Genomic DNA, 12,999 nt, shown 5'->3' with positions numbered 1-12,999 from the left:
TTCGGTCTTGACGGCAATGTTACAGGCCAAGCTAGATCTCTCCTCTTTTATGCAATTCTTATGGCTAGAAAAGAAATATGTATATTCTGGGTGGATTGCGCTCCCCCAACTCACTCAGGCTGGCTGACTTCACTATACGCAGTGCCTAGGCTGGATTTGGCTAGATCTTGTAGTAGAAAAAAGTGTGCCTTTTGGGATCTCCTGATATATTGGTAGTAGGATTTCCGTTCCTCCCCCCCCACGCGCCCCCCCCCCCCCCCCCGGTCCTATGATTATGCCTTTCTTTAGCTCCATGGGCCAGTTCCGTAGGTCTCCTCGCTTAAACAGTATGGTCCGCAGGTCATAAAACACCTTGATGGAGTAAAATCTTCTATCCTCTCACTGTGGATGTTCCTTCCGCCGCTTAGCCCATCGTATCTTGGTCCAGTCTTAACATCCAGATAAAAAAACTGAAATTGCTTGGGATAGATATGCATGGTGGCTGGCGCTTCCCAAAGAGAGCCAAGGCAAAAGAGGACAAAAAAAACAGAACTTCAAAGGGCAGAAGGTGGATGGATTGTGAACACAGCACTTACAAAGGATGATGGCCAGTTAGGCCAATGTCGAGATTCAGCAAGTATTTCAATAGGAGGAAAAGTCTGAGGATATGATGGAGCATTCTTTGGCCTTTCGGTAGATCTTACGAAGAGAATACTTTCGTTTTCTTCCTCATGCTGGAGATTACATTTGCTTTAGTAGTTTGGCTACTCGTCCACTGTCTTTCGTCCTCTTCTCCTGCCACATCTATGGTCCCAATTATTTCAGAGAAAAGTTTGTATCACTATCCTTGGTAGAGGTGCCAGGGCAAAGCCTTCTCTAAAATGAAACAAGTCTGGGGCAACAAGCTTGATTTTCGTTTTTTCCTTACAAGTATGAAATAAGGTCAGCTTTCTTACAAGGCATTTGAAGTAACTTCTTTCAAATAATTCTGCTGCAGAATATATGGTAAAAGGTACAGTGTCAATTTGTATTAAATAAAAACAAAATCACTGAAACGTGTTCTGAATCGTCATGCCAAAGTGTTTTATTTTCTTTTGGATTAAGTGATTAAACACAAACTCCAAAATAGTATTAAAACTCATCATGACAATTTATGCTTATCCTGCAACATTGGAAAATCACGCAAACTTTGATTACCATGCACAGCATGCAGAGAAAAAACATTAACCAGTGTCCAAGTGAATGGGTGAAATTGAAAAATCCACATACAAAAGTAGCACAGAATGAAGTGAAGCATAGCACAGTACACTAAGAATTCTGAAAGACACATTTTACATTGCTATCAAACTTTCTATCACAGTCAGTTTTACAGACCTAACAATGAATGTAGATTATACTGAGTAATATCTATCCCTTAGATGCAATAATGAAATGCCTACTAATACTACTTCAGTTGTTCAGAGTAAGGCTAAACCTACCTAGGGAATTCAAATATTCGAACAACGACGAGGGCACAGAACTTTCCTTCCAATTCTATTTACACTATTTTTTGATCAGACAACCCTGGATGGATTTTGATATAAGTGAAACATTAAAGAAGACTTCAAACATGGCAACCCACAGGAAATTATTAAATGTTGAATAATTAAATTGATCCTTCTCGCCCGATGCATAAAGAGAGACTGCGTACATCTTTTCAGAATATAGTCAAAATGTGAAATATGAAAAGCTATTTGGTTAACTCAGAACTGCATAGACCCTGTTCCATTAACAACTTGTAGAATTGTAGAAGGGATGCACAAACGAATCCGATCCAGTAAGTATAGGTGATATGTTTAAATGGAAGAAGTGGTAGTGTACATAAAGTTGCAGATGAATACTTTTGTCCTGCCCGATGCCTCCAGGGCATTCCTTCTAATGATTCCAACATTCCTCGATTTTGCTTCCAAAACGGGTCCAGCTTTCCATCTTGATGAACGCTCCCTTTAATACTTGTAATTGTGTAGCATTGGGTATCCCTAAATACAGAAATACTGTACTTGGATCAGAATAGGAGAAGTTGGTGGAGAGACTGCTAGGTTTTGTATAACGATTGGGGAAAACTATCTAGTTAGACATTTTGACTGAATCTGATGGAGCATTGTGTTTTAAACTTTTCTAATGTTTGCAACATATTTTGAAATTAATATGCCATATTTTCACCCAAAGTCAGCATGGGGTATTTTTAAATATCAATACAAATAACTATACCAGTAGTTTTCTTTGAGAAATGCTATAGAGGGCTGAGAAACCTGCTCTGGCTAATGCAATGATATATTATAACTAGATTTAGTGAACCTAGGCAGGAGGATATCCAAACCAATGTGCAGGCTGGGATGAGACTAAATTACCTATCACATCCCTAAGAGTAGACACAGTCCATGCAAAGACCCTAAACTTTGCCCTAACATAATACACTTTAACACAATTTTGAATGGTGCTCAAAACCACTTATGATTAAGATCTACAGACAGATTAGTCAGGACAGTTTCCATTTGTTTGGGTCACAGCAAAGCACTGAGTCTTTGATGTCACTTTGTCAAGAGAGATTATGTTGTCCACAGTCAAATAAATGTGGCAAAAGTCGGCTTGTTTGGGTAGTCATCATCAGTGGTGCTGCTAATGCAAACTAGCAAAAGACACACAATTGATGGATGGAATGCAAACTAGGCATTTGAGCACAGATTGAACATCAAGATGGCATTCAGCTTAAAGAGTTTGAAATGCACTCACTTATAAGACACCATGATGATTTCTAGGTTACTCAGGTTTACTCATAAAGGAGTTGTGCAGGGACCAAGATTTGCATTGGGACAGGCAGCTGTTGGTTAGGGGTATGGGTGGTGACACTTCCATGAATTCTACTTTGTAGGCCTCGTTTCCCCAATGGCACTATATGATGTTAGAAGGATGGATGATGGCATTAGGCAGAAAAGCTCACAATTTTGGAAGAGGAAAAGGCAAAGTATAGTATAGTGCCCTTTAATTATACACATGGCACGCCACAAACACAATAAGCTTTTCTAAACTGGATATCTAATTACATGTTTATATACCACACGCTCATTATAGTCCACAATGCTGGCAGAAGTAATGTGCTCCTTCCTTATAGACTCAACAAGGAAGTACAATAATAGGTTTGGTGGACAACTTATGAGCAGCAAGATTTAGAATGGCACACACTGTGCCACTTTTCATTAACGCTTTCAGAAATTTTGATGGACATGTGTGTCAAGAATTTAAAATGAGCCAACAGGACATGTATAACACAGCCAGCCCTGTAAAATACAGTCCTCGCTACCAAAATGTTGGCCTAATGTGCTATACTCCTGAAATGCATGCTAGAACACAGTCTCCTAGTAGCAACATTTATGATTTATTTTCTTTGTGCTTAATTCATACACTAGTTATTTGGCCTGGCATTTTTTAAATATGAGAGTCACTTTTTTCTTTGCTCGAATCAGTGCATGCATGCATGTCTCCCTGCAAGCAGGGGAGCCATTTAAGTTGAATAATGTTGAAAATTCATTTTAAAGTGGATATTTGTATTTGCTTTTTGTAAACCTCCTTCCACGTTGTTAGTCAAGTTCTCTATAAAAAATGCTAACAGAAATTTTTACATTTGATGTGACAAACGTATTGAATTTATAAAAGACAATACATTCAGGAGTAATACGACTCATTTCTTGCAAAAGTAGGTGATATTGAGAAGAATGTGTGCAGAGGCAGAAAACGTATTCTCAATGGGAGAGGATCAAGAGAGCTTATGCTTAGCTTCTGGGGCATCTTAGACATACCCTAACATTTAGCACAGAAACCTTGTTCTGTTCTCCGAGTTGCTAGTTCAGTGGAAGGAATAGCTCAAACATGCGAAAAAATTTTATTATTATATCCAGTGGTGCGCAGCACAAGATTCTGGATGGAATTAAGAACTGAGTGAAAATTAGATATTTATGGCCAGCCGCAAAGACACCAGAGTAAAGCTAGACTTCATTATTCTCAGGTGTACTTGTTTACTTGCAAAACATTTGATAGAACATCTAGAACAAAGTATTTCAAGAATTGCTTCAAGTAGAACTTGCAAAACATTTGATAGAACATCTAGAACAAAACATTTCAAGAATTGGTAGAAATAGAAACTGTGAAAAGACCGCTTGATGCTGAAGTCATCTTAAATTAACTGAAGCAGATGTAGTATAATGAACTAAAACGTGTCCACTAAATTAAGGTAGGAATTAAAATACTGAAAGACCAATGACAGATGTACCAATATGAAGAAGGTTTACACTACAAAGTGGGTCTGATTTATTATACTGAACCCAAAGGCTCATTTCTGTCTCTTCCGTTTCAGGCTCTTGAAAAAGAGGAGGTTGATGTGCAGCAAGAAGTGTGATGTTTATATGTCGAGTTATAGTAATCAACACAAGGCCCCATAAGAGAAACAGTAATAAACATCCACATGCCCTTCTGCAAAGATGCCTGTAAACTAGACTTTAATGTAGAACCTACCAAACCGTACAGTCTTCTAAAAATTCATAATATTAACAAGGTAAAGAACTGTAATTAAAGTAAAATTAAACTGCAAATAATTAAATCCTAACATTATTCGAAAAACAAAAGAGGCCAAGGATAGCTACCCTCAATCAAAAATCTGAATGGCAGAACTATGCTCAAAAAGCCAACACGTAAAGGGGGGAAAACAACGAAGAAAAATAAACGGAGTCCATTTTATTTATATATCACAAAAGGGCAACTGATTGAGTAATTTTGCTGGTACTGCTAGGTTGGGAGTAAAAAAAACGTAAGCTTGGAAGTAGAGACTTTTTTCAGGTAGAAAATGATGTCAAAATAAAAAAAGAGCACATATTCTGCAAGTCCTCTTAATTATAGCTCTGAAACAAAGACATGGCTCCCAATCGCTGACACGGAATCAGTGGTTAAACTGAAACTCACTTTCACCATTTTCCAAATCCAGAAATTCTATATGAGAGCAATGCGTGATCACTTCATGGTTCTGAAACATTTTTAACCATGAAAATAACATTAAGAAATATTTTGTTAGAAGCCACGCATTTTCTTATTATTAATTTGTTTGTCATTAATCATAGTCCACTTTATATTTGAACTTGAAGGGTGGTTCTTTTGCTAGTTTGACTATTTTACTCTTATTTCTGTGTGTGGCTTTTGTTTGACTCTATTGTCATTTGAAACAACAAATCAAGAGCTCGTGGGTCTGAGATTAAATTACCTTAGAATGGCTGCACATGTACTTACACCCTTCCAGATAAGTATTAGACATATAAATACCTTCTGTTATTTTTTTTACCATAAATTAGCCTTTTCAGTTAGCACGTGCCCACTTTATAGTGAATGTGAAGCACGTCTATTCTTTAAGTTCTCAAATGCCCAAATCGGAGGAAAATAATTTGTTCAAAGGGTGTAGGGAGGAAAAATATAAGTAGGCAATTAAACCTACTTGCCAATAAACGAAATGTAGTTATACTGAGCTTTATACTACAATGTAAATGAGGGGATAGACTGAGTCTGGCTACTCCCTCAGTACATACAAATAAAGTATCAGTGTGGATAGTAAATAGATTTTCTTCTCGAGCAAAAGTTGTTAGATTTCCAAACACGTTGGTCTGGAGTCACTGTGAAAGCGACTATGTTTTTACTTTATGGAAGAAAGGTTAACTACATATTCATCTAATTGCGGACTTGTATGGTTTAAAATGTTGCTAGAAGTCGACTGTTTCAGTGTAATCTAAAGAATACTTTCTCTCTCTTCTCCAAAACCTGCAGTTTCTGATGCACCAACTGTGTGTAGTTCAGATGCATCTTTGGCACGCTTATTAAAACGATTACCTCGCTTTACAGCCACCCCTCTAAGGTTCTCATTCTGAACAGGTATGCCATTGGAACTTGACCCAGGATGAATAATTACTGGAGAGTCTTCCAGCTCTTCAAAATGTTGATTGGCTCGATTGACTGGAGCACTGTTATTATTTAGGGTCACAGTGCTTGGGGTTCTGTTCAGGTTGTAAGCTTTCTGACAGTCAGGCCAATTCTCTTCTGGACTGCTTGCTATTAAGCTGCTCTCTGATGGGCTCTTCTTATCTTCAGAGCAGATAGACATGCGTGCTATGCTAGAATCCTGAAGACCACTAAGACTCTGAGGAATTCCTCTTCTTCTACTCAAGGCATCTTCACCCTGCTGAAGCAGACTGGATTTTTCAAGTTGTGAATCATCAACCTCCTCATTGTTAAGAGAGTGATTTGGAGAACTTTCATTGGATCTGACACCAGAGTCGGAGGAATCTTTTTTATCTAACATGGCATCTGATAGGTACTCCTTTGCTTTAATTAAGGCCCTAACAGATTCTGACCCTTGTTCAGTAATCTTTCCCTGCCTGTCAACTTTCTCTTCAGTCTTCCTGCTTTTCCCTTCCTTTAGTAGTGGAGTATTATCTGACTCCTCGGTACCAGATTCATCCTCATCACTTGGAAGTTTCTGATAACGCAAACCAGGCCCTTGAGGTTTTAAATCTGCTCCCTGGAAAATGTTTGCTCTTTCTGAATTCTTTTTTCCTGGAAACAGTTTGCTACCAGTCTGATCAGACTTCTCATCTTCTTCAGTGATTGGATCCAATGGTGATGCATCAGCAGTTGAAACACCTGAAGAGCTGTAATCTACCATATCGCTCCTCTTTAACAGAAAGGATTTCCTTCCATCTTCTTGTTTCTGATCTCCATCTTTCCCTTTATCTTGATCTGTACTTGAATAAAGAGAGCCTCCAGAAGTACTCTGGCCCATGCAATAAGGGCCTGAGCTGCTTGGAGAAGATCTACCACTAATAGTAGTAGAACTTGCACCACCCCCTTCAATTTGTGCCATTTGAGCTATATATTCTCTATAAGCATCTCTGTATTCTGCTTGCACTTTATCAGTAAGCTTTGAAATGTCATTGGTGGAATCTTGAGAATTGAGGCTTGAAAGGCTTGGGGTTCTGTGAGTTGGCCCCTACAAAAAAGAAAACAATTGAATAAGCCACAGAGATAAATCTAATTTGATGCACACATCACCATCCTTCTAAAAAGAGCTGCCTTAGCAAGGATTGCGAGGAAAGGCCTACAGCTATAAGGAACAAACATGAATGGGTATGCACAGGAGCTATTATACTTCTTTCTACATAAATTGTATTTACTTACTCTTGCACATGCTTGCAAAATCATATTTGCATCTGTAAAACAATAAAAAAACTGTACCACCAAAAACAGCAGAGTAATCCTTTAAATATCTACTAAAAGTTTCATAAACATGAAGAGCATTCTGAAAGTAAACATTATAAAAGTAATATTTGCTGAAATGTCATCAAAACAAGATTTTTACAGATGGTTACTTCCGCCTTGAAGATTTAATTTTCAACTCAGAAATAAAACTAGCATAAATTTGAAAAAAATATGCCTGTTTATCAACAAAGCTTGAATGTTACAATATAGACATTGACACCTTTCCTTGGTAAGTCCTTCCATGCCATATATATGAACATACTGACTTAGCACCTTATAAATAGTATATAAATGTTTATGCACTCTAAACAGGGCAGATGCGATATCCCCCTCTTCAAGGAGGATCTCGTACCATCTCCAAACTCCAAATCAGGCTTAGGGTGTGCATGTTCACATGTCACCAAGATAAAGGAGAGAGAATTGACAAGTTGGTATCCTCAATATTCATTAATATCTTGTAGCCCCTTAAATGTTTTTTTTAACTTTCTTGTGAAAAAACGCAACTTCTGAACTCTTCTGTTAAGCTTGGGAATCATGGTCTCAAGAGATAACCGGGAAGTTACTTGTGGGGGTTTACATTACTGGAAAGCTAATATCTGGGATTTAAGCAGCCCAGTTCCAAATTAATACGATTACCACCAAAGTGACAAAGAACATTTTGAGGCACACTCAAAGGGAGTGTTGAGGAGTATCTTTAAGAACAAGTTCATCATCATCAAGAATTACTCTATTCGGTTCCAAGACCATCAAAGTACACAGAAAAATAAAACATAAAAATCACTTATACAAATTTAAAAACATGCAATCATGAAGTCCAGCGTTTATTGTATTAACCATGATATCAAACTTAACTGTAGATGATCACATAATACTTAGAACAAAAAATAAAATAACCAATCAAAGTAAAGTGCAGCATAAACGTATAAAAGTGGACAATTGAAATAAAGTGCGATATTCATGAAGAGCAAAATATTTGCAATATGTAATCTCAGTGCAGTATAAAATCAAAATAAAAGACAACCTACACATCGGGGCGGTGTTATAAACACAACATAGCCCAAAAATGCCAATCATGTAAAACCAATAAAAGCTACAGACATATGGTTTAATAGATACCAGTATGTCTAAGGGTTCATCACTCCCTGTGATTAAGCTTTGAAAACCACCGGGACCACCCCTGACTCTTCTCCTGGAGCCCCTTCACCACTACCCACATTGTCCTGCCCTTCTGACCTATCTGGATTCTGGAGGTCCTCCAGCAGGAGCGACTCTAAGAGCTGCTTTGCGTTAGGGTTGCTACCAGTCTTAGGTTTTGTGGATGCAGCCTGGAACTAAAGACCACTGTATCTAGAGGGTGGGGCCTCACTGAACTCACCAACTAAAGACATGGTACTTAATAGGTGTAGTGTTGCACATTCCTACCTTAGTCTAAACCAAACTTCCAAAGATTGGAGAAAGGGTTGTGCTAGACCCTAAACTACCAATCCAAAATGTTCAGTAGAATTTACTAGATTACAAAGTATTACATGTGCCTAGCTAGTGATGGTTTTTCATGCAACCTTTACTAGATTAAGTGGTAAAACAGTGCAGGCTTTAATCCCAACCTCTACACAATGTAGGAGGCTGGTTTAGTATATGGTGCACACGTATTTAAGTGATACACCCTGCAATGATCCAGACAACCATTATGGCGGTTTTTAATAACCATTGAAAGCTCTCAAAGTGGTAGCTGTGGAGAACAGACTTCGGGATTATCTTGAAGGAATGTAAAGCAGCTTGTTTTAACAGCTTACTCTGTAGTGCAAGTTAGATAAAAAGAAACCACAAAGTGTTTAGCAAAAATAAGTCTATTTATTACAACACAATATTACCATCATATTGGTATATCTCCTACCCGGAGATATCAACACAATACACAAGAATACTTCAAAAGCAATCAGGTAAGTAGCAAAAATTCAGTGGTCTTCAGGGGTAGACCAAACCATTCATTAACCTCTTCCGTGCTCGTGATGGAGCCACTCCGTCACGAGCCACGGATGCGCCGTGCTGGTGACGCAATGGTTCTGTCACGGCGCGGCCGCCCCGCCCACGCTGCAGGAATTCCGCGCCAGCGCGGGCGTTCTATTGAGCGGGTGGGGCCATGACGGAACCACTCCGTCACAAGCACAGCGTGCCCGTGGCTCGTGAAGGAGTGGTTCCATCACAAGCATGACGTTGCTGCGCGGACCCCCCTCACCCCCAGCGCCGTGGCGGAATTACCGCCGCGGCCAAGGGGTTAAGAAAGTGGAAAGCGAACTGCAACGGAGGACTGGACTTGGACTAGAAGACCCAGGGAGACCGGGGACACAATGAACCACCCAAGGTAAGTACCCAGGAACCCCAACAGAGGTTGTGTGTAGACTGGAAACACGACGTGTGCCCAATAGAAGTCAATGGAGAAGTTGTGGGTTCAGTTTTAAAAAAGAAGGGCACTTCGGGAGGTCCCGGAACAAACCCTTTGGAAGACAGAAGGTGGTAGAGCCACCCCAACTGTGGATGCCCAAGGAACCAGGCTACCTGCACCAGGGAAGCCAGTGCATCGAGGTGAAGTGATGTCGGAACCTGCCGTAGACAGCAATGGGAGCCTTCAAAGAAGATGCCTCTAGAGAAGACTGTGAAGGAGTCTGTTGGAATCCAAGAGTGGATTCTGGATGTGAAGAAACTGCAAGCAGAGGTGACTGAGTCTATGCCACGCGGAGGTGAGCAGGAGGTTTGTAGACACAATGCCCACCGATGTTGGGAGGTTCTGTAGAGGACTTGGCAATGTTGAGAAAGACCAGGAGCTGTGCACGAGCAGTTGGATATTGGTGACTAGGTGGTCGGTGTCTGGCAGGAGCACCAACAAACCTTAGTAGCCGCAACTGCAGTGAAAGACGAAAAAGGAGCAACGTTGGGGCCAGCAAGGTCCAAAGGATTCACCAACAGCAGGAGTGTCGAACCAGGCCCCAAGAAAGCAGGGGAGCCCACTGAAGCAAGAAAAGACCCTCAGGAGGACACACAGGTTGAAGGGACAGGAGTAGCAGGAGGACCTTGAACAGCTCACCAAAGATGGAGGTCAATGGTGCAGAGGATGCAGTGAGGACACTGATCTTGGAGGGAGTTCTCTAGAGTTCAGAGCTAACAAGTCTTGACAATGCCAAGTCGACGTGATGCACAGGGGTTTGGTCCCAATGGTTCAGACGAGGGATACTGAGACCTCAAGCTTGCTCAGAGTACAGGTCAGGCCTCAAAGGAGTTGCAGAACCACCACCTGTGTTGCTGAGCCTCGTGAAGCCGTAGAACAACAGGAGTAGGAGACCGGTCAGCTTTGTTGCGGTGGCTACAGATGCAGGGGAGTGACTCATTCACTCCAAGGGAGATTCCTTTGGGTTTCCTTGATGCACACAGGTCTGTTAAAGAACAAGGATGAAGCATAGACAGACGATGAAGAAGACTTGAAGAACAGTGAGAACAGGAGCAGCAGGAGTCTTCCTTGGTACAGTCTTGGTTCCAGTCGAAGTCACATGAAGTCCAAGTGTCCAGACAAGTGAAGAGCCACGTTATTTAAGGGGTGAGTCTTGTCCCACGATGAATCTAAGGACCCACTCACAGTGGAGCCCTTAAGTAACCTAAGGAAAGGGTTGGAACAACTTGGGGGTCCCTCCCACAGTAGGGGCTGGACAGAGGGGAGGATACTCCCATGTACTTGTCCAGGTTCGCACCAGAGCGGGAACCAAGGGCCCTGAACTGGCTCAAACTGAAGTATGCAAGGATGGCACCAAATTTTCCCATCAAAGCAGTATGGTGGAGCTGGCAAGAACCCCAACCCCAGTTCAATACAGAAGTACGGTTTGGGAGGTGGTCACACCTCCCTGTGACAGGAAACCTATTGTTCTACCTTCCCCTGCTCGAGCTTGGCTCAGTAGCAGGAGGGCCGAATCGTGTCTGTGGTCGGCAGCAACACTAGCTTGCTTGTAGACCCTGAAAGGCTGTTACCGGGAGTCAAGGGGGGGTATACTAAGGAGCCCCCCAGTACAATGGATCATACTTTCAACACTGGAATCACTGTTGGGGTATGATTCCAACATATTTGATACCAAACATGACCGGATTCGGGGCAGCAACTATGGTTACACCTCTCCTAATGACTGATATCCACTATGTCTAAAAATGGTTTACCACACTTATAGAGCTCGGAAAATTGACTCTGGGGTTTGTAGGGGTGTCCTGCTCATGCAGAGGCACCCTCACAGGTATAACCAAGCACACTGCTCACAACACTGAAGAGCCTGCCATAGTGGTGACTAATAGGTTTTAAGTGTAGTGACCTCAGATATAAGGAAACGTATCTCTGTTGAGAGGTGCATGCACCAACTCACACAAACTGCAATGGCAGGCCTGTAGTCACAGTTTATGTGGACTCCCATGGGTGGCATAATACATGCTGCAGCCCATGGGAGACCCCTGGTGTACCTATGCCCTGGGTACCTTAGTACCATATATTAGGGACTCATAAGGGTACACCAGTAGCCAAATGTAGAGATCCCATGGTACTTACCAGAACCAATTTAGGGGAGGTAGCACAGATGCTGGGGGCCTGATTATCACAAACCCAGCAAACTAAGTAAAAAACTGACACCAGGCATAAAGTGGGGGTAACCATGCTAGAAAGATTCTACCATCCTACAATGATCAGTCAGTTAGTTGATCCTTTTCACACCTTATTTTTTAGATCTAATTTTAGTATCTTATGACTTGTGAATGTTTTTTTCCTCTTATAATCTCGGCCATAAAGTCATTAATTGCTTATACAGATCCAGCCAATGTCAGCATCCAAATCTATTGACAACCATATGCGCTGAATACTGCAGAAAAGTATTTTGCAGTCAAAAGACATTCAGAAACGTTTGGACTTGGATGCCGACATTGAACAGGGCGTCATATAGACCCTTGTGTCTGTTAAATGCAGGTTATAATATATTGAGTGTGGGCAAATAGATTCTTTTCCCTCATGTACTAGCTGATACATGTGGATCAAATGGGCTTCCTACCTGGTTACAGCACCTCAACAAACACAAGAAGTTGCCTTCGAATAATGATAGAGGGGCCCTGTGAGATCAGAGCAAGTGCCATGGTGCTCACTGTCGATATGCGGAAGTGTTTCGACAGGATGAGTTGGACATTTTTACAGGTAGTCCTTAAATCTATAGGCATGGGTGAGGGCTGGATCAGTTGGAGTAGGTTACTATACGCAAATTTAGTATAGACAAATCCTGATCTGGGATCTGGCGATCCCCGACCTCCTTCAAGATGACGCCTGCAGCCTCCCCCCGACCACGACTGGAGCTGGTAAGAAAACCGGATGACAGAAGACACCCCTGCAGACAACGCCCGACGACCTTGAGTGGCCCAACAAACCGGTGTCCAGGCCTCCATCAACACTGCGCACACAAAATCTTACTTTGGTATAGTACATACAGGGCCAGCTTCCTACATTGGAAGATCAGCAGTGGGATGTAAGCCTTGCATTCATTGGACTAACTTAGTCAACCTCTGATCATGTGACAAGAATCCACAAACTGACTTTAGTTCAACTCATTTTTTGAACTGACAAGTGTTGTTAGGGCCTTGTATTTAATACCTATATCCTTTTTCAGAAAAGGGGGGGGGGGA

General features: G+C 41.4%; 1 protein-coding gene across 5 annotated transcripts in view; it reads right to left on the bottom strand.

Moving 5' to 3' along the window:
• Window positions 1–1,041: 1,041 nt before the first annotated feature.
• KIDINS220 (kinase D interacting substrate 220) overlaps window positions 1,042–12,999 on the bottom strand; it is a 942,023-nt gene continuing 930,065 nt past the window's right edge. For all 5 annotated transcript variants that reach the window (XM_086926367.1, XM_086926369.1, XM_086926371.1 and 2 more), the window contains one exon: window positions 1,042–7,039. In XM_086926367.1, coding sequence (XP_086782493.1) covers window positions 5,783–7,039 — 1,257 coding nt within the window. In that variant the 3' untranslated portion in view covers window positions 1,042–5,782. The remainder of the gene's footprint in view (window positions 7,040–12,999) is intronic.

Source organism: Lissotriton vulgaris, chromosome 6, assembly GCF_964263255.1.
Source record: "Lissotriton vulgaris chromosome 6, aLisVul1.2, whole genome shotgun sequence".
NCBI lineage: Eukaryota > Metazoa > Chordata > Amphibia > Caudata > Salamandridae > Lissotriton > Lissotriton vulgaris.
The sequence above is the reverse complement of the archived record's forward strand: the minus strand, read 5'-3'. Positions and strand labels throughout refer to the sequence as shown.